The sequence below is a fragment of the Coffea arabica genome, chromosome 4e (genome assembly GCF_036785885.1).
Source record: "Coffea arabica cultivar ET-39 chromosome 4e, Coffea Arabica ET-39 HiFi, whole genome shotgun sequence".
Taxonomy (NCBI): Eukaryota; Viridiplantae; Streptophyta; class Magnoliopsida; order Gentianales; family Rubiaceae; genus Coffea; species Coffea arabica.
Genome location: NC_092317.1, coordinates 4,712,439 through 4,735,290, shown reverse-complemented (window position 1 = coordinate 4,735,290; position 22,852 = coordinate 4,712,439). Strand labels below are relative to the sequence as shown.

At 35.3% G+C, this 22,852-nt stretch overlaps 1 protein-coding gene across 4 annotated transcripts; it reads right to left on the bottom strand.

The window, feature by feature from the left end:
• Positions 1 to 366: 366 nt before the first annotated feature.
• LOC113741957 (uncharacterized) lies at positions 367 to 21,166 on the bottom strand. 4 transcript variants are annotated; one of them, XR_003460761.2, is made up of 42 exons: positions 20,898 to 21,146; positions 19,367 to 19,442; positions 18,574 to 18,654; positions 18,391 to 18,471; positions 17,678 to 17,754; positions 17,524 to 17,578; positions 17,371 to 17,419; positions 17,062 to 17,199; positions 16,053 to 16,134; positions 15,056 to 15,134; positions 14,931 to 14,977; positions 14,656 to 14,850; positions 13,739 to 13,814; positions 13,364 to 13,444; positions 13,209 to 13,289; positions 12,666 to 12,742; positions 12,501 to 12,555; positions 12,341 to 12,389; positions 12,016 to 12,153; positions 11,067 to 11,148; positions 10,902 to 10,980; positions 10,020 to 10,066; positions 8,816 to 9,027; positions 7,402 to 7,489; positions 7,158 to 7,277; positions 6,949 to 7,067; positions 6,781 to 6,853; positions 6,562 to 6,681; positions 6,036 to 6,104; positions 5,777 to 5,947; positions 5,644 to 5,691; positions 5,309 to 5,450; positions 5,056 to 5,153; positions 4,188 to 4,332; positions 4,012 to 4,100; positions 3,829 to 3,932; positions 2,893 to 2,967; positions 2,287 to 2,352; positions 1,959 to 2,147; positions 1,735 to 1,845; positions 969 to 1,049; positions 367 to 838 (listed from the first exon to the last, which is right to left on the bottom strand). XR_003460761.2 is itself a non-coding variant. In XM_027269631.2 (42 exons), the coding sequence occupies exons 1-42, from the start codon at positions 21,003 to 21,005 to the stop codon at positions 656 to 658; spliced, it is 4,143 nt and encodes a 1,380-aa protein (XP_027125432.1). In that variant the 5' UTR covers positions 21,006 to 21,166; the 3' UTR covers positions 367 to 655. The 4 variants fall into 4 exon arrangements, 2 of the variants coding, with proteins under 2 accessions (XP_027125432.1, XP_071903403.1); XM_027269631.2 differs by having other exon boundaries at positions 3,829 to 3,939; positions 20,898 to 21,166; XM_072047302.1 differs by lacking the exon at positions 2,893 to 2,967 and having other exon boundaries at positions 3,829 to 3,939.
• Positions 21,167 to 22,852: the final 1,686 nt, after the last annotated feature.

The window sequence follows — 22,852 nt, the reverse complement described above, 5'->3', positions numbered from 1 at the left end:
AAGACTCAAGTGACCGAAAATACGAAATAAAAGCCGGTCCACTCAGTGAATACGGTCAATAAGTTTTCTTCTTTCTTCTTTCTTTTTTTTTTTCTCATTTTGTTTTTTCAAGAGATCATTGGTTTGATTGGAATTAATCTTAAGAAGAAATTCATTTATGTCATAACTTGTCCCGTCAAGTCAATGTACTTAGCTTACTCGTTCAATTGGAAGGAGGCCGATGCAAATTATGTTGCAATAATTCTACAAGAATAAACCGGTCAATTCCTGTACTTTTTTCCTATTTATTTTTATACCTTTTTTTTTTTTTGGGGTCCTGCCATCAGAAGCATGACTATTTCAAATTGCCAAGTTAAGAGAATTGAGTTTTGGGACTTAAAATGTAGCCAATGGATTGAGGACAAATAGTACACATATTTGTGGGCAGACCACATGAAGAACTGAAATTCAGAATTACATGGTATAGTAATTGGCACTAAATAGGATCAAGGTTTTAGACATCTAAGATATCTAAGGGTAGAAAGAAAGTAAAGAACACAGAGAGATGAAAGAAAATGCTGTTACAAATAGACATATTCTTCTGTGCTTTTATCTCTGCTTTCCGAGGTATTTATATTTTAAACCTCTCGTTTTGATGCTTGAAGCTTGAAGACTGTCACCATGCTTTTCCAGCTGAACCAAATAGACGCATCTTCTCTGCAACCACAGCCTTCATGGCCTCCTTGGCAGAGGTCATGACTTGGATGAGATCTTTCTTGGAGCTGTATAATGAATCCATATAAGCCTTTCGCACCTCGGTGTTGACATTGAACTTCCTTACTCCTAGCTTTATACATTCCTGGGAATAATCATGCATGCGTAACATCTATTAGTCAGCATTTTCCAGGTTCGACTTGAATCAAGAACTTCAAAGTTGTACCGAATGCTCTCTAGAAATAGCTAAACAATAGTTAAACAAGCAATAATACCTCGATGAGCTCCTTCGGCAATCCAGAAGCTCCATGGAGAACAACATAAACTCCTTTCTTTGAACACAGACCATAAAGATCCTGGAGAGATAGCAGAGGGGAGGATTAGAAGCTTAACAGGCATGGATGCTTAATCTTTCTTGCAATCAAAATCATGCACAACAAAGATAAGAAGTAAAAAAAGCAAGCTTTTCTGACAATTTCCACGGTCGCAGCATTTGACCAAAGTCGCTAAGATTTTGCTTACAAAAATTACGCAAAAAAAAAAAAAAAAATTTACAAACTAGGACGGTATAATGGCATCTGACAGACTAATATACATACACAGCCCAGCATTGTGACAAACGGCATAAGTTAGCAAGAAAATTTATAATGACAATCTAGGTTTAATAATCAGGTAGCAAAAGCTTTAAAAACTTGCAGAAGCTAAGGATACTTGTAAATAAACCAAGTAAACAGCTTTCAAGTTTCAACAGTAAGGTTTTTGGCAGATGGACCAAATAAACAAGTATGATAGGTGCCAGTGACACATATAGGAGCTTGGAAATCATCAGCAACATCCTAACAGAAAAGTGCACACAATCTAGCTTTCACACTCCAAAACTCTGTGGATGTCCAACGATCTTAAGAATACCGACCTAGTGCTTTTAGTGCATTTATTAATGTGATTTAGAAAGATAAGCATGCATGTGAACACTTCAACTGAAAGCTTGCTTACCCTACAAAATACAAAAATACAACACAAGAAGGAATATATATGCTTGACCTTGAGCAAATCAAGTCTAAGATTTGGACCACTTTCAGGGTACTTTCCATGAACATTCCCAATGCACACAGCCAAAGCGTCTATACCCGTTGTGTCAATGAACTCGTTTGCCTGAAATTCACCAAACACTTAAGGTCACATTGGTAATTAACTGACACGAATATCTTCAGAATTTCAGACAGTTCCTCTGTAAGAAAGAGCAACGTATTAGACAGATAGAGAACCTGGGTAACATCAGTTAGCCGAGCCTCATAATCTTCAACAGTCAGATCATCTTCAGTTCCTGACAATCTTCCCAATTCAGCTTCTACCACCATATTTTTGGTGTGCGCCACTTCTGCAATGGATTTTGTGTATGATATATTCTCCTTGAAAGGAAGGTCAGAACCATCCACCATGACCGAATGAAATCCCTGCCATGGTAATTAAGTTGAGAAGCTATGTGACAAGATAAATATCTATAGCTTAAATGAAATTCCTGGGAGCATATAAATTCTTTATCAGGCGATAAACATAAAATACAAGTCTCATAGAAGTCAACAAGAAGCTTACCAACTCAAGAGCTCCCAACAACTCTTGTTTTGAGCTTCCATGATCAAAATGAACAGTAATAGGGACCTGCATTGAAGTTAATAAAGTTATTCAAGCTAACTAGCAATCAAAAGCAGTATTAGGGAAAAAGAAAGGACAGCCATTGGTATTTCAGATTTTAATCAAATATAAGATTATATGTTTAGACTCAAATACCATTTAGACAAAGTTATGGGTAAGCATCTTTCATTACTTTATCACTTTCTTCAGGGAGGGGGTTAAAAATTTAAAGTAAAGAGACCTAAAATACCAAGGCATATAATAAGACTCTGCGCATAGCCATTGCATTTAAGCTGCATATGACGAGAATAACAAATCAGTGAAGTATAAGATTCCTTCACAAACCTAAGAATCTGTTGGTCATGTTCCTTGTTTATAGAAATTGGCCATCATATCACATTATACTGCGTTTTTAGCCGTTCAATGAAAATGATTTCTTCTCTTCCTCACCTATTTAGAAGAAAGTCCATTTGGATTTTATCAAAAATTTCTCAGCCATGTTTCCTTTTAGCAGAGTACAAGTGCTAAAAGCACACATTACTGGGTTTTAAACAATATGTTACTTACTGTTGCTTGTTCTGCAGCAGAGATACAACAGGCAACCAAAGGGGTTCCTCCTTGTTTTAAAGCACTAGGATGGATCTGTATAAGTAGTGGTTCAAAATGATAAATCAGTGTCAATGACTAAATGACTCCAATAGAGCATAAATTTAGTTAATCAAGAACAGATTTAATACAAAACATTAATCTGTGAAATTGAAAGCTTTTTGTTCTCTCTTGCAGTTAAAGCCTGGAAAGTTGATTGAAATTTTGAGCATGAGAGTCTTGAATGCATCGGCACCTTGCAAGCATCATGTATTGTAGTACATAAACAAAGGAATGAAGTACACGACTGAAATAAAATAGAGTACTAATTAAGCACATGTTTAATTAAAAGGAATAAATGAACCCAGGTACTACTAAAATGGGGTTTCAGTTGAGCCAACTTAGGCTCAGAGAGAGGTTGAGAAGTTATGAGACAATGTTGTCATATTTCAAGTGGCAGTCCCACTATGCCATCCTCCAAAAATAAACACGTTGGCATACAAAAAGAAGGGGGTTAAAGTTTCAGGAAAGCATGTAAAGTGCAACACATATGTTTTGGAGTAAAACCATTTGAGAAATTTGACGTTTGAAGATATGCTTTTTTTATTACCATAGAAATTATAAAATTTTGATGTACTTAGGTGATGAACTTAAAAAGAGTTACATTCTTTTGCACAACCATCTTAATTTTTTACACTAGGCAAACCTTCAATGTAATTGGGCATAATTTCTTCAGGAATTTGAAATAGTATGAACTTTCTTCCTTAAGGATGACAAGGATACCAAGTTAGTCAGAAATTTGTATTTTCACGTCACATTTCAGATAGTATTTATAGCATTTGTAGCAGTCATGCTTCTTGAGAGCTTGAAAAAGTACAAAATTATCACACTCTGCCCCAAATTAATGTACTGCCAAACCTGTAAAATGGCAGGACTTCCTTCATCCTCTGCTGCAGCAACGACTGCCTGAACTCCTTCTAAATTATACACGTTAAAAGCTCCAATGGCGTATCCACCTCTTTCTGCATTCTAAACATGGAATAGATAATCATTACTTGAAATATGAGCCAGTTCACAAATTATTCAAAAGACAGCTCTTACATGGAGAAGTTCCTTAGTTGATGAGATTCTGTTGACACTAGCCCAATGTTTTACTACTTCAGCTAAAGCGTTACTGTCACCGACATTTCCTAAGTAAACATATAGGTTACATTATGGATCCAAAAGAAATCTCCGAGAGGAATTTGCACCATAAGAAGTACAACATTTCAAGTTACCTGGGAATACAATATATGGTACTTCAGGGTGTTTGCTTTCAGGACCTAGCTGCCACAAGGGAACACCAGGTAAAGCCTGACCAGCTATTTTGGCAGATCTTGCTCCAAGAGCTTTTGTAGCAAGGTCTGAAGAGGTTATACCACCCTGTGTAGGGAAAAGCTTATTTGAGCACTAAACTGTGAATACACAACACCATCATTGCCTATGTATTATTATAACACCCTAAGTATGTCAAACAATAAAATAGCAGACAACCCTTCCCAGCACCATCAGCGAAAGGGGTACTTAACGCGAGAATGTGATCTCCATTTGGAATTATCTCAACACATTTGCAACACTGCCTTTTTCCCCTCCTGTGTAACTTTAGCATAGGAGATTATGAAGCGCAGTCCTACTCAAAATATAAAAAGGATGCAACTCTGGATGATCTTTGTCTTTGGCATCAACAGCCCATGACATAACTCTTATGTTTGCTGGAGGACTTGTGCAGAGAGAGGAGAGAGGCCTTGGGAGGGTAGAAGATAACTCGGGAAATCTTTACAGATATTAGAAACAGTAATAAAGGACACTTATGGAATCTCTTCTATACTTCAGATTTTTTATGTTGTTCATATCATTATCTAATAACTTTACAAATGTATAGAAAAATAGCAATATCCATGTAGGTTCCAACCTAAACTGATGCATCACAATACTTACCGTGATTTCTAATTGCTCTATAACTAAGAAATGAAATGCAGTGTCTGGATAAGCAGGAAACCATCTGAAGAGAAAAGAAGATTGCACCACCCACTGGTTAAGTAGATAACCTCTCTAGGACCCAGCAGCTTCCTATCAAAATAAGTTTGAGGGATAAGGAGAAAGTACCTTCGCAAGAACATAACGGGGTCTTGTAGTTATCCGCTGAACTATTTCCACCAGAGCAGAGCTCACCTTGGAATTTATCTCTAAACTTTCAGAAGGGGCTGGTTGCATTTGAAAGGACAAACATGAAGCTCACTAAGTACAGGAACTAAACTAGTTTGTGGAGAGGAAGTGCATATGGAGGTAAAACTTCAACTCATTTCAAAAGCTTTGATGGCAAGTGTAGAAAGGTACTTGAAAATCAAGAGAGTCTTACTTTTGCCTGTTATAAGTTTTCGGCTAGTCAATATGAGAGTGTCTTTACAACTCCTAAGGTAAATATCTGCTGTCTCAACTGTTCGGGTGATTTCATCCTGCCTCTCTTCTGTTGACCTCATGGCTACTTTTTCCACAGAGATCTATACAGTAAAGAAAAGAAAAATAAGGTCATCACGCCATTAATACAGTTCCTAAAGGTGTAACACGGTTAATAGAGTATATCTCTGCCCATTGCACTCTCTATCTTCCTTTCCTTTTGGTTTTGTTTTCCCTGGTCGTAAGGAAAAAGAGAAGAATTTTCTTTCATAAGTAGCTAATTGGCATTTATGATACCTCAATACTCTTTAAGAAATGTCCACATTGAGATTTAAGTTCTTCAACCTGCATATGGCAGAAACTTTATTCATCAATTAGGAAAACAAAAATGAATTTTCCACAGAAAAAGTACTTCTGTAATGATTTTTACCTGCTTTGTTGTCTTTGGAACGTAGGAACCAACAACGATAAGCCCACCACTCCTCTCTCCATTAATACCAAGATCATTGGGTAAAATTGGAGCTTTTCTGATAATTCCAAGCCTTGCAGAAACAAAACTGGCAGCAGTACGGCATAAGAACCTTTTTCCCTTCAGCTCAGCCTACCAGGTAAATACAGGTTAAAGCCATCTCAAATTTCCGACAAATATGTCAAAGAAAGCATCAAAAAATGATGTAAATAAACAAGACCTGAATCATTCCAGCAGCAAATACAGCCATATCTCTGTCACTAGCTGCATTAACTATACATGTCGAACCCTGTTTCATACGTTAAACCTTAGTGTATGGAAATTAAGGCCATGCACATAAGCAAATGATACACAAAGTCTTTCCATGATCAGGGAGCATATTGATCACACACTCAAATACACCAAGCAACATCATGTTCATATCACAGTTATCTTCACAAAACCTTCACTATATAAACAAAACCTACTAGAAAGAAATGAAACCATGTAGTGCTATTAACAAGATGTCCTCTTAATAAGCAGTTATTCCAAAATGATGTTTCTGCCAATTGATTGCATTCAATGTGTTTAATTATCTCTAGGCACCTCATAAATCAAAAGTTGAAAGCCGCTGGCCCTAAATATCTTAGTAGTCCGATTTTCAATCCTAACTTGAACCCCCTCCAGATATTTCAAATCAAATTGATGTCCATATAGATTATTGAAATAAATGGCTAGTAAATCCTCCAATAACTTATGCACCTTACCTTCTCCAAATTGCATAGATGTTCACAAACAGCATCTGGTCCACCTTTTCTTAGCAGTTGAATGGATATAGAAGCCACACTTCTAGCAGGTATTCTTCCACCAGTTTTCTCCTCCACCCACTGGAATTTTGAAATTGAAGTTTAAAGAAAACAAACAGAGAAGTGTCATTGGGTGGAAATGAACAGCCTACTTGCACATGGGTTAACAAGATATGACACCTCGCAGAGGTTAGAAGATTTATAGCCAAAAGCAGCATCTCTAGCAAATTCGGTTTCCCCAGCAGGGATAAGCCTATGGACATGAAGCCATGAAATGAATGTTAATGTTCTCTGCGTTATAATTAAACTATACAGAAGGATTGTTGAATAAGAAAGAAGAATCAAAACCTATCAGAGTCTGCAACATAGTGTATATCATTAATAGTGTAACGGCCTCCTTCTAGAAAAAATGGGCAGATTATCCATGCATCCATTTCTCCCAGTATAGAAACAGCTGCATCTACTTCCTGGCCACAATGAAGCAAAAGAATGCATTAAGCATAGCCAGAAGAAAAGTTTTACAGTCAACATTTACAAGACAAGTTTTTAGTCCTTGCCTCTGGAAAATGACCACGTAGTGTTGAATCACCCCTCAGAACAATTGTATAGTCCGTGCTATTGACTGACTGAGATGCAGTATATAGATTTGTACATATATCTGCTACCAATTTACTAGCCTGTAGAGAGCAGATCTTAGTGAATGAACTCCTGCACAAGTGGTTTTTTGACTGTGTCTAATAAATGCTCATATTTTTTGCAAGGGAATTCTCTACTGCATGATTTTGAAGGAAGACTTTATACCTTCTCAGAACTCAGTGACCTGGAATTGGTCAGAATGAAAAAACATTTGGGCCTATTTTTGAATTGCTGAATGAGTGCTTCAACATTCCTAAAAACCAACACAAAGACAGATGATTAACAGACTCAAGAACTGCTTTTTGTGTTGTTTCAATGAATCATCAACATAAGTTGTATAGTTGAGAAACTTTTTACTTTCTAAATCAAATTTCTCAATAAACCAATTAGAAGGTCAAACAAATGGAAGCTCAAATAAGAGAATATGGTCAGGAAAAAATTAATTGAATAACCCTCTTGGATTAGTCTTGTTCCTCAACATCTGGATCCAGTGATGTTAGTTTTATGAAATGGGAACTTTACTTCATTGGGAGTTGGAATATTCGGATAATTAAGAAATTAATTTCTTGAGCCCATAATGTAGTAGATAAAGCAATATTTGGTTTTCAATGACTACAATTTTGCAAAATTGTCTTTTCTTTTCTTTCTTTCTGCTTGGGATACATTCCTCCTATTTCAGATTTTTAACTTCTATGCCTCCTTGACCTTTGGCCTTTTCTCCTTTCTTTCTTTCTTGTGACTCCCTCATTCTAGATCTTGATCTTTCTACCTAGTCTCCTCTTACTTTTCCATTGGATGGCTCTTTATATTAGAAACTTTCATACTTTTTTCTGTTTCCAAATGCAAACTCTTTTATCTTCATACAAAAAATCAACGTGGTTAATTTTTTTGTGAACCCAAAAGTCTTATTACTCAAATTAAAACTTCAACTTTCCATGAAAAGGAAATAATTTGCATCTTTAATGCCTTTTCACTTTTTTATTTCAACCAGTACAGATTTTAAAGAGACTATACCATTCTATATTTCAACAGGGAAAGAATTTAATAAGCCAACTTTTCAAATCCAGTACCAATAGTTTCAGGATTTGAAACCTGTAAATCCTAATTTCTTTTCCCTTTTTCTCTTTAAACTGGAAATTCAGTCAATTTTTTGTCGACTTCCATTCCTTTTTATATCTTGAATGAATTACTGCTAATCCTGAAAACATGTATAGACCAATAGGGCCTTACACTGCTCTTAATAATTGCCAGCAGAATCCAGGAATAAAAAGTACCTCATGCAAACAGCATTTTTTTGCTTATTACAAGATTATCATTCAGCACAAAAAAAAGGAAAAAAAAAAAAAAGACAGTATCCAAGCTTGTCATCATTAGAATTCTAGTCATGCTAAACCCTCAGAAGTCAGGTGTCATAACAAACCAGCAAAATAGAATTTTTTAAATCGTATAGAGGAACATGATATGACGTCATAGGTTGCCCAACATGAGCATCAACAATTTATTCAACAACACGACAGTTGTCAAGATTTTGTTAAAATACCGTCATATGGAACTAGAACTGAAGCCAAGAGAAACTCACCATTCTGTCAATACCTCAATATCATGTACAGTTTGAGTTCCAGTTGGATCATCATCGAGGACAACTAAAATCTTTGAACTATTTTCAATTAGCTTATGTACGTCGTCAATGGGATCCACAGGCCATTTGGATGGAAGAGATTGCAGGATGGATTCTTTACTGAGAACTGGAATTTTCCCCTCAACCTTAATTCCAGTAAGCATCTCATAAACCTATATCATCAAGACCAATGTTATTTTCAAAACTTAACTAGCATGTTTTGACGGGTTATTTACTACAATATTGTGGTTTAAGATCAGCATAATATGTATGTGTGTGTGTGTGTTATTGTTCCTTTTATTTGCATATCGATGGAAGTGGGCATATGAAAATCAACTTTACAGTTGATTTTGGAGACAATGACATCTAATCAAACACACACTCACTTGAAAACAAAGAAAAATCGACTTTGAAAACAAGATGAGTTTCTGTGATGCTTGGTTCATATGCTTGTCCCACAGGATAAATCCATTCTGAGTAAATAGTTAACTGCAGTTTAAACACTCTTCAAAATTTCATATGACAAAGTATTCTCCTAATGTTCCTGGATTTAGCATAACCTCCATAGTCAGATTTTTCAGGTTTTTTTCTGGCCTTTTGAACCCAATTTAAATCTCTATGACCATGCTTGTCTACAGCATATGCCAGAAAGATAGGCTTGGTATAAACACTATAAACTGCACCCAGTGATGCAAGCATACGTTCAATCTTTAGTAATCTATCATTGTTTACAATAAATCTGGTCCTTAGATAAGCATATTAAGAGACAGTGGAAGGCTTGAGGTAACGAGATAGGCCAACGATGAGGAGGAGGAGAGAACTTGGAAGCAAACAGAGGCGTCTGGTGTAAGGGAATAAGCCGTCATTTTACAGAGAATGATGTCCATATTGTAGAAAACAATAAAGGAATGTTTCTTTTTAATTTTAATTAAAAGCACCATATTTTGCTAAATGGCCCGGTATGGGACAGAAATCAGCATTAGGCTGTATAAGATATCTGATAACATATTCAAAATAAAAGTCTTCAGGAGGCTATTTATCTCCATTATGGCAAATTATCTGCAAAGTCAATGATTTTCACTCTCTTTTTAATATTTGTTTAAATTCAATGACTTGTATGTTTTGTCCCATAGATAGCCAAAAAACAGCCAGAAGAAGTTAATACCTTCACTACAGCAGCATCATCCAATCGACCCCATCCTGCAGCTGAACCTAATCACACAACAGTAGCCACTCCTAAGCAGAAGCTTCAAGTAAAGAGTTCAAGGTGCACAATTTGATAAATTGCACCTTGAAGCAAACGAAAAGAGAGAAATAGCAAACACAGATTCACAATAACAAGAAGCAGTAATATTTTAAGTACCTCACTGTATCAAATTTAAGTAATCAATAAAAATCAGTGCAGCCCTTTTGTTCAGGTTTTTCGAGTTTATTAACAAAAATTTATCATCTAACATGACAGAAATCACTTTTACAACACAGCAGAGATTTTTTATTTTCATTTCAGGAGCTTAAGAACTTTTTTACTACTTGAATCTTCTTTTATTGCTTGAATCTTGAATACAAGATACAACATGGTTTCAGTCACAAAGATATTCAAGTTTAAGGCTACAGGAAAATGACCAACTTCACAGATCTGATGCACCAGAGTGACAAAAAATTCCTGATCATAAACAGCTAGCCAATGAAGTAACTAATTCTGATGATCTTAATGTACCTATTTTCGTATTCCCTGCTAAAAATACTGAAGAAAGTAAAACTCCTGCCTTTGTGTACCTTTTCATTTCTTCCTAACATATGAAAAAAAGATTCTCCAGAAACTGCTCTTAGTGTCAGGCTTGGTGATATGCAGGCCAATAGATTGCTCTAAAGATAAGACTACTAGTCTCACACATAACTATGCTTGTGTACACACAACAAATTAGTAGGTTCTGTTAAAAGTGGAATATCATTTACCATTTTAAAAATCAAATCAAGACCTATACAAACAGAAGAGTTGCACAATTAAGAATTGGACATAAAAAATCTCTTCATCCGCTCAGCCTACCTGCCAAGAATAACTGATGTGCAACATTTGCAATATGAAGTGGAATCCGCCTGGATGAGCATTCATGAGAAACAATGCCCTGTAAGCATCTTAAAGTTAGCCTCTATGGTTATGTCCAATATCAAAAATGTACAAGCTGTATGTCATAGAGGAAATCAGTCTGACCAGATCCTTCACAAAGATATTCAGTGCAGACAGCGGTGTATAGTCATTTTCCAACATGTGAGGAGTACGATTCTCAAACATCCTGAAACAAAATGAACCAGATTAACAGGTCAGAAAGTCCACCAAGCCTGAATAACTGGAAGAACACAAGAATGATTATTTCTCTTAACTGGAGATGCCACCATTTTCATTATCATGAAAATATCAAGAAGCAAACACAGTGCCCAAAGAAAATTTTTTAAGTGACTGAAAGCCGAGTGAAGATTTCAATAGTTAGCGTAGGATAGAGAAATTTGTCTTTTAAAAGCTGATTTGGAATTGAACAAATATGAGAAAATGGTGATCAACAAACCATTTAAGGGCACACAAAGCAAACTTAAGTAGGATAGGAAATTTTTTTACCACAAATAAAGCTATTTACTTGTCTTCACTGCTAGACAGCAATTCAGGGCTAAAACTGACCATGACTCATTCTGAAGTATTCATGAGCTAGACTAACCAAAAATAATTGAGCCACTTATGATAAGCATTTCATTATTTCAACAACAACCATGGCAATAGCTTACATTTCTGAATCAACGCTAATTCAAGAATACTCAAATTTTAAGTGGAGTTTTCCTAGTTACTCAATGAAAAAGAGCATCTACAGTGTCACAAATGTGAACTCATCATGCTTAACAGATATCAATGATTAAAAATATATTCATCAAAAATCAAGAAAACCATAAAAATGAGTTTATTTGGATAGGATAATTTTGGAAAATTTTTCTTAATATTCACAAAACACATTTCCTGACCACCTTTTTATCTCAAATACAACTATAAAAGTGCTACAACAAATAATACCAAAAACTTTTTCCATACAACCTTCAATCCAAACAAACCCATAGTTATAACTTTTTTGAGTGAGAAGACAATAGCTGTTAAATCACAGGATTGTAATACCTACCAAGATGTCCCCCTGCTATTTCTGATGACATCAAACAACAATCTTGTATTAAGACCCAGCTGAGCACCAAATGCCATTGCTTCAGCTGCTGACGCAATATGAACTCCAGCAAGTAGTTGATTTACCATCTTTACAGCACTAAACAATGGAATATGGAATGTAAGTTATTAGAGGATATGAAATGGCCAATTTATACTCAATGACTAATGCATCCTTTGACAATTGAATATAGATATACAATAAAAGTTCAGAGAACATGAAAAACCAACATACTCTAACTGAGTACTAGAAATGCATTAAAGAGTGGCACTCTGTCAAAAAGTACCTTCCAGACCCACAACCTCCGTTAATGATATAGAGCTTCTCACTGAGAACTGTTCATTAAAGCATCCATTAAATATCTTCAAGCATTGTTTCTCATAAAGCATTGCAACCTTAAATTCAAGTTACTCTATCTGAACCCTGTAAAATATTGTCCTTTTTACCTGAAAGAATTGAACCCGAATGCTTCAGAGCTTCATCTGTTCCTGATGCCATAATCTAGCAAAAATTTTTCAAGTCAGTTTTCAGAAAGGTTCCCACTATAATCGGAAAATACTCTCATTTTTCTGCAATTGAGATTCCAAAAGGTAAACATTTAATATTCTCACTGTAAGTGTTCCTTCAGAGGCACGCTTTACCCCACCAGAGACAGGAGCATCCAACAATTTCAAATTCTTACCTTCATCTAAAAATTTTTAAGTGGTTATGAAGATATAGAAGTACTCAAAATTCTACAAATAACAAAATAAGATTCTACTAGAGTAACATTAACAATGCTAGACAAAATAAAAAATCTCATAGAAATTCCATGCACGATAGTCAGATCATTATATATGGCAATTGCTATCACATTATTGGCTTGAAATAGAGTAAAACTAAGCCAACAGAAACATGTGAGTGCATGCGTATTATTACATTTAGTAGATTAAAGGGATTCTTGGACCATAGATTTTTAACTCCCACGGCTGTGAAGATCAAAGAACAATCTTTGGACAACCATCAGCATGCAAGAAGAATTAGAAAGCGATTAAAATAGACCAAGTATGATTGATAACTATATCAAATGCACCCATGAATGGAAGTTGCAAACAAAGTACAGTTTTGTACATTTATATAATTCTGAGACGTGTGCCAAAGATTGAAGAACCTACCCTGCAAGCGTCGCTCAAGCTGCTTGACAAATGCAGGAGAAACGGTTGACATGAGGATAAGAGAGGAACCAGATGGAAGAGCTACAAAAACACAATATAACAATGTCATTCTGGTTTTTTAATCAAATGTAGCTCAGACACCCAAAAGGATGTACCTGGCACAGCTCCACTGTCGCCATAGAGAACACTTTCAGCTTGAGCCTCATTTGTAACCATTATTACAAGTACATCCACATCTGCAAGAATATAGATTTCAGAAACTTCTTCCTTAAAGGATGTTTTAAAACAGAAATAAAGTGTAAATTTCAAATGCACTTGAAATTGAAGTGCATTATAAAGTGTAACCATTATAAATAAAGTGTAACCATTATATGCACTTGAAGTGCATGCATCACTTATGAACCACAGCAAGGATCATTAGGAAAACAGTCACGTAAAAGTGGCTGTTATCTAACTGATTGAACAATTACCTTGTGATACCTCTGCTGGAAAATATAAATGTAGGAGAAATGTGAAAGGTTTTCAATTACCTTGTGATACTTCTGCTGGAGAGCTTCCAATCAAGCCACCTGCATCTGCAAACCGAGATAGTGTTGGTTTATACACCTACAACCAAAAGATGGAAACAGCATCATTTACACTATCAACAGCTGTCAAATCAAGATGAAGACAACAATGTCTTAACAGAAGTGCAGATAAACACAATATAAGAACATTATTTTTGTTTGTATGTATGTATACAGATGATGCACAAAACTTGATTTCCCTTGAAGGACAAAAGGAATATCCAGAATCATTGTATATGGTTACACACATATGAAGGATGAAAGGGGAAAGCTGAAAATGAGGTGTAGTCAATTTTTCCAGATTATATATTTCATCTTGTGGACTAGTTTATTGTTGATTAGGAACATTAGGTGGACCATATCTGAACAAATATGTATGTGCCTTTCTCACTTAGACCAATAAAACAATAGAGATCTAATTTACATATCAAAACTTGGCTCAAAACTTAGCATGTCTTGTAGAAAATATTTGCAAATCTTTGTACCAAATGATTGATTTTGCCATACTATTTTCTCATTTCAAGAGAAAGCTGACAATTTAACTATTACACTAATGTCAGTCATTTCTTCTTGTTCAATTACAACTAGGTGATCTGGAGAACCTCGTATCAGTCATTGAAGTTTTTTATTATGTTGTTTCCAGTTCTAACTTTTCTGAAACAGGATGAAATTATGGTCGTGCATTATCTTATTTCCAACTAGTCTTAACACATTAGCATCACTAACTTTCTTCATACTTCAATCCCTGCACATAACACACACAGCAAATAAAAACTGGACAAGGTTATAAGTTGCTATGGAACTTTTCCCTTCTTCATTGAATCATTTAAAAGGCAACGATATTACTCCAACACCAAGGAGTAGTCGAGGTAAAACATTACATCATAGCCAGTAACAGAGAAATCTGACTTCAGCAGGTGAGTTGCCATGCCAAACCCCATAGCTCCAAGACCAATAAAACCAATCCGCTTCACATTTTCTGATTTGGCAGAAATTTGATGGGCAAGTTCCTCGGGGTTGTAACTTTTTGAATTAGCAGCATCAGTAATATTTACTCCATGTACATTCTCCCACACCTATGAATTAATAAAAACTATTACCATAGGCAGAAATTTTATATAAGCACTTACTTATTCCGATGGTATCAGTTAACAACCTTGAGCAACATAGCATCTTCATCATCTTTTCTTCCATGCAAAGATCCTGAGACGCACAGACAGGATCAGGTTGCATCCAAGTGCCTAGGGCATAATAAAATCTGTGTATTGGATATGTAAATACCTGCTATGAGTTGCTGATACGCAACGGTCAACAGGGGAAGAGGGAAGACAAGCGATTTTGACATGTCTAAAACAGTTCCCTTGAATACAAACAGAAAATGTAACTAGGATGACAAAAGAACTCATAACGAATAATTAATAACTGCTGCTGAAAAGGTCCATGGAGATCTTGTATTATTTCTATCAATCTAAAACCACAATGACTGTGAATATTTCCCTACAAAAGCACATTTCAGATTTCTAGTTCACTTGTGTCAGAAAATTTAGTAGAGACGAATCCTAGTTTCCAAAATAAATTTCATCTTTTGATGCTTAAAGAGAAGAATATTGCAAGTCCTATGAAGGGAGGTCCTACAAAGTTAAATCAAGAATATCTGAACATAGACTATAAGACTACTTGATAGAGAAATGGTTAAACTTTAACAAAGCAATCAGTAAAACTAGGCAGATATGCACTCTCACTTTTCAATGACAATAATTTCTTTTTTCACATTTTAGTAGGATTCTATAGGGAGTCCCATATTCTGATGTAATCATTGGTATCTCTCGTGACCCTTTCTATGCGGCTCCTTTCAACTGCTATAAGAAAGACCAGCTGGAATGACTGAGAAACTTCCCTTTTTTTTTTCCTAAAAGTTTTTAATGAGTTCATTTCCTAGCATGTTAGGGAATCTCATTGGCTAGCACATTGGTAGATATATAAAACTTCAGATGGAAATTGTTCTTCCATGTAGCAGGCACTAAAGCAGGCCAATATTTTATGTGGGATAAACGTCTTCCAGAAATTTTCCACAGCCCCACTGAAACTATTTTCACTGATCCTCTTCAAAATAAAACTCAAGTTAGTTCCTTCTAGGTTAAATTAATTACTGCAGCAAACAGTGAACAACATCTATAACATCAACACCAAAATTCAGAAACAGAATAGAGATGTTGAGTTGGAAAAATCATGTGGTAAAGCCCATTTAAAGAAAAAAAGCACAAAGATAGGAATATACCACATTTTGAATCAAGGCATTGAGGAAATGATGTTTAGTCTGGTTACCCCTCAACAACTGGGGAAGATAGTTCTTGAAAACCCTGATAAATAAGGCAAATTATAAATAAGAGGTGCTCAAAAGAAACGAGACATTGTGATTTAATATGGAAAGCTGATAATTTTATGATTGAAAGCATGAGCAGTAAACAAACAGAAAGAGAAACAATTGTCAACGACATAGCTAGCATGAAAAGTGTGATTTAAACAGCCAAAAGCTGATCAACTTAGCAAGTCCATTTACAAAAAAAAAAACTCAAATATTGTGAATGTGCACTTATATTTGAGGTTTTTGATATAGAATTGCTTTTGGCATCAGATCTCTCATAGCATTCAGAATTTTCTTTTGAAACAAATGAAAACCAATTTGTAAAACCTAAGTAGCCAAATGGGTCTCGTTACTCCCTGGAATCGGGTCTAGGTTCACAAATGAGAATGTAAAACATGTACATATACAAGCTGGAGACACTAATAACAACAGATTTGCACAATGACCATTAACGACTATTTCCAAATGCACTTGAAAAGTTTCAACCATGGTAGCTTAAATGGTTCATAAACCACCTTTAGAATCCAACCAACATAATAAGGGACTAGTCCTTCCAACTCGAAGTACGTAATCAGTCAGTCAAATTTTTTTGTAACCAGTTCACCCATAATTTTTTTCCCCAATCTCATAAGTTTAACCTGTAAAAGCTAGCCCGTGTATCTGATAGCTGAATGACATTGACATTCTTGCTTAGATGTTGCTTTGAATCATTTCAATCAGAACATAGTCTAAAGAGTTAATGGTCCTAAACAACCAAGAACCATTTTATGGAGATTTCCTTTGCAAAGTTCACCAGAAAGCAATAAGCACATTGTCAAATTACCTAACGCCATATGAACGTCAAGACAACTTCAAGTATCATACATAATGAAATGACAGGATGCAACAAAACTATGTTTATAGTTAGTCATCAATACATCACCATGAATTTCCAGCTGCATTTGATATGATATCATAAAGTATCCATGGATGAATCCCAGCTTGTGCACCAAGAGAGATTGCTTCAATGGAAGCAACAAAATGAACTCCCTCAAGAAGTTCAATCACCATCTTTGTTTTACTGCATGAAAGAGCAATCTAGATGTTTTAATGCTACATTACAAGTTCAACAAGGAGACAACTTGTCTGATATACAGAAAACCTGATGAACTTATAATAATAATATACAGCAAATAATTCCAAAAGATTCTAGACAAAAGTAAAATAGATATGAGATCAACAAGAAACACACCTTCCAGCTCCCAGCTCTCCCTCAAATATGTAAAGTTTTTCGCACATAGCTGTTCGAATACGGAGAAGTTTAGATCAGAAATTCAGATGTACTTCCAAAAAACAGGTAAATTTCTGATAGAACTACTTCAAATGAAGGCAAACTTTGCAGCACCAGAGAGGATAGGCTGTGCCCTATGTGTGGTTTCCAAGCTTCCAGAGGATATTATCTAAATATCATGGAGAAAAGAAGATTTAGCATTTGTCCCTCAAGAAAATAGTACAAAAGGAGAAAACTCATAGGGAAAACTTGGTTTCTAGTCCTGTACCATCACTTTTCCATTCAGATCATCAGATACAGCTCTAGAGACAAACATGTCCACAATGGAGTCAGTATGATGACCACCTGCACTAGTGTACAGTTCAATATTTCAAAATTAGTATAATAGTTCTCATAAATGCTGCATGCAGAAGCTCAACAGTGACAATGCACCACACATATGCGCCTTAGGAAGAATTGTTCTTATTCTCTGATTGACTTCTTTTTCATTCTTGGAATAGAATAGTATTAATCATGGTCTATCATTGCTTTTGATCGTGCAGATGAAAACATATTCTGATAGGTTCTACAAGTTTTAACAGGATACAGAAAGAAATATTGGCCCACCTGTTGTACTCGTCCACAGGAATAATAAGATGCCTTTCTCAGGAAATGCTAAACAAGGCACCCAGTGATTATTAAAGGAGAATGTGAAATGTTTTCAAGATGTCAAAGGAAAAGTATCAAAGCAGATAAGGTGTTACAGTGGCCTAATTCGCTTATGAACTAGCTGTATTGCTTACAGCTTCCTAAAGAAGTTAAAATTTTACGAGGCAAGTTACTTAGCAGTCAGCAGTTAAGTCAGTATGATATGGTTCTACTGCACTATACATTAATATGCAAAGCTCCTTTTTAACATAACATACAGAAATAGAAAGAGACAGGAGTGTCTAGCTATAGTATGAATGTGTCAACACATTAGCAATAGCTGATTAAGATTGCCTCTTAGAATCTTCTGCAGCTTGTTAATATGTACATCCGGTAAAGTTGAATTGACAATAATAACTGCATCTTTTCCTAAGCCTGCAAGTCTCAGAAATAATAGAAAAAGAGTTACTATTCAAGAATCTCAATCAAGTTAAGTAACTATGAATTCAAATACAAGCGCAGAAGCTTCAGACTGACCTTTTAAAATTCCCTTCTGCTCTAGAATTTTTTCACTTATGTGGTCACTATGACATGTCAAAATGACCAGAGCAGATAGACCTGCATGGATTAATATAAGAGTGAAAAAACCATGAACAACAAAGTAATGAATAGAAACTATTCAGCTATATTAGAGAATCAATCAGCAGAATAGAAGTTTGGCTGCCTTGAAATGGCATGTTCTGGTACTCCCAGTACAATTCCATACTCCTATATTTTCTTAAGTTAGTGAGTGATTAAAGGAGGCCCCTTTCGTTGGTGTGGCATTACCATGTTCAACGTATTATTTCCATATATTGATTCAATTACCTTCCTCAACAACAAATGCAGCAGTTGTAATGCCAAAGGGCAATCCATCTTGTTCTTCCCAGGAGTTTCGATAAGTTTTTTTTTCCCAACTTATGTGCCACCCAGAAGATTAGACAATGTAATTGGTCGCACTAAATTCAAGATTATTGTCCCATATGTTAAACAACACATCCAAAACAGGAATTTCTCTATGATCTTTGCTTTATTTCTTACAGAACATGAAGAATGTGGAAGCCAAGACACTGAATTAGTATGCCAAAAGGTCAGAAACTCGTATAGCAAACATTTTACCATCCTATACACAAGTGAAATTTCCAGGTCCCTGACCACCATAGAACCAAAGACCAGAACTAGTCCATCTGTTGCAGAGGATAATTTAAAAGTTGTAACTGGCCAAAGCATCAAGGCAGTCCTTTAAGAACAATATAAACTCAAAGGAAAAAGTAGCAAGAAAGAGTTTCACCTTTGCTCATCTCTGTAGTGTTTCCACATCTTTTACCCCCTAGCTTGGAAAACTCATCCATCAAAGGACTGAATGTCTGCCAACAAAGCGATTGCAACCAAAAATTATTAGTGAAAGTGCACGAGGACTTGAATCAAAGCTGTAGATACAGAAGCAAAATGCAAAAGCAAACTTCAAAAGAATGTTACCATGGTGGCAAGAATACACTCATATACAGGAAAGCCCTTTAGATACTGACAGCAGATTGCATATACATATTTTTAGGAAAATTTTGAGTCCACAAAAGTTAGTGCAACAAACATTTCCTTCTTGTGAAGAACATGAACATAAGGATAAAGCTACATAAGAATTATAAACAACCATATCTAGAAGCAAAAGAAACTGAATACAACGGAGTTGCTAACAATAAGAACCACATGGCTACATCAACTGCATCATATACTGCATAAATAGTATTGACGAAATTGTACGGATTTTGAAACTTTTTCATCTTTACCCAAGTGGTAGTCATGGCATACAACCAAGAATACAAGTAAACATGGTGTGTAGATATATGGATCAGAACCAGAGTGGAAAGGAAAGATGCTTGCTAGAGCAATTAGCATGAGGTACAGTGCCATAACCATAATGGAGGTCTTTCTCCTTAATCAATGGAGTGAAAAGTCACAAATATGTGTAGATATGATTTGGTTTGACCATGATCTAACCTGATCGTTATTGCTATCTGCAGTATGTGGACTAGTGATGAACTGCATCTGCATATATGAATAGCTAATACATTCTATTTAACAAAACACTGTTAAACTCATCTATTTCGTATGCTCTTCAAATCTAGACCGAAAATTTTTGAGGTTTCAGTCATAATAATTGCTCCTGAGAGCAATCATAGACATCCTCCCTCAATTCTGAAGTCCATTTTCTCACAGCGGCATTTCATAATTGAAGTGTCTGACTGACTTACATTAATGGTGAGAATGTCCCAAAGATTAGCACTTTCAATGAGCTACTTCTTATCACGCGGTAAACCAAATATGAACGAGGCATATGACTCCTGCATGAGGACAAGAATTTAAAGAAGTCGCTGAAACAGCTTACAAGGCTTTTCACAAGACTTCACTCTTCATCCGATTCTCTTGAACAACATCTATCTGTAGATTAGATGTATGATTTCAAGTTTTCTACGGTCTAACTGAGACAAGGAAACCAGAATGCAATTCCATTATGCTAATTAAACTAAGTGATTGCTTTAATGGAACAAGAAAGGAAACAAACATCCAGCATTGTCGCCTTAAACCCATTGTTGGAAGTTCTTCAAATATTTTAATCAAATGAAAGGAAAGAAGAATCGATGTAAAGCTGAGTTGCTCGAGGAATGCAGCTCCAGTCTCACTAAAAAAAGGAAACAACTCAAAAATAGCAGTAGTAGGAAACTCCAGACGAACAGCTTGCCAACAATTCAAGCACCAAAGCAAAATCTCTCCAGTTGAGTCACTAAACCGAGAAAAACAATAAATAGAAGTGATGATCAAACCTCGAAAGCTCGGACATCATAGCCAGAACGGAGAAGGGAAGCGGCCAATTCCAAACCGACTTCATCCAATCCCAGAAACCCCACAATCTTTTGACTTCCAGAAGCCATTTTTTTTGCAGCTAAAACCAACAGCAAAATGAACTGCTAATGTGCTAGTGATCTTTTTCTGTATCTTCTGAGCTTTGACAACCGAAATGAAGTGTGCTTAAGATTCTTGACTTTGCAACAGCAATAAAAAATAGTCTACCAAATGTGGCTTGTAGAGCTGTAATTGTCATGTGCCGCCGGAGGGTGTTGAATATTTTATTGCACGTTGTTCCAACTTGGGTTTGTTTGGATAGTTCCTATATCTCAAATAATATTTCACTTGCATCATAAACATATTTCTCAATCCACCTTTTTATATTCCCAATCACCTTTTTATCTCACATACATCATATCACAAAAAATGCTACAGTAATTATTCCAAATAATATTTTAAATAATACCCTATCCAAACAAACATTTTAATTTACCATTTTTAAACAATTTGGATAGATTTTGAATTTCGCTGTTGACTCAAAGAGAACTGATTGTGAATTTCGCTGATGACTCATCAGTCTTATCGTTAATCGTATGGTATTATTGTTATAAGCCACCAAGTTTGGAAAGTGCGAGTGAAATTTTTATTGTTATAATGTATTGTGAATTTTTTTTTTTTAGCAAAGAAAGAGCGAGCGAAATTTAAGGAACGAGGATGGATCAGAGAATTCAAATTCAACTTTAATTATTAGACAAAAGTTTCCTCGACTTTCTATTGTAAATTTAGATCTTATTTGAAAAGTCATTTTTTATCTGAAAACTTCTATATTTTTCGTAAACACATTTTTTAATTATTCTTTTATTTCATATATATCAAATAATTATAGTATATTTTCTACAAAAAATTTCAGAAATCACAATCCAAACAGAATATACCACGAGAAAGGGGGATATTTTTCCTTTGTTTTTTAAAAATGTTGGTTAAGGATTCTTTAAGACCATTTTGATCTAAATTAATAATATAGCTCTCATTGACAAATAAATTTTATTAAAAAATGAATTCTCTCTCTCTCTCTCTCTCCGTTTTTTTTTTTTTTTTTTTGGTTAGCAGTTTGCAAAAATATCAAGTTGAACTCAAAACAAAATCTATGTGAAACAAATAATTAAAGAAACAATTTCCTTTCTTTTCTTTAATTTCTGCATTATATTATCTTCATTTCTACAAATTCTCATCTTTTGTGGAAGTTTTGTCCTTTTCTTAAATTTGCATTTTTTACACTTGAATGGGTATTCATTTCACTCTCCTTATTCTTGTTGGTTGGGGCCTGGGTGGACTTAAATAGCTAGTAGCCCAGGACCCAGTTTGGTTGGGGCAGTTAATGTGATACTAATCTGGGATACCCTTTGTCCATTTTTAAGGGTCCATTTGGGTTTCTTGAATTGGGATGCCCGAGTACATAATAATGGCGAAACGTGGCACCGACAAGGACTACGATCGAGTGTGATGTTTTTCCGGTATCCGTGTTTGATATTTTCTCGATCCAGCACGAGCAAAAACAAAGACGAACTAATGATTGGTCAATTGAACCGGGCCCGGCTAGGTGCGTGGAGAAAAAATGAATCAAGTTGTAATTTTTTTTTTATTTTTGGGTATCAGATTTAGTAAGGAATCAATTTATAGCGCTTTATAATTAGGTGTGTTTGACTTAAAAAATAAAAAAGGAAAACCGTATATTTGCATTGAAAAAAAAAGTTCTTCCACGTCATTATACCAATTGGAATTTTTAATTTCAGACACATTTTCTTTCTTCTTTGGAGATTTGTGAGAGAGCCATTAATTGCAAAATTCTTGGTAGCAGGTATCCTAATTTGAATGAGATTATTTGAAAATTTGTTCTCTTTCAAGAGCAAAATGAATAAGACTAACAAATTTT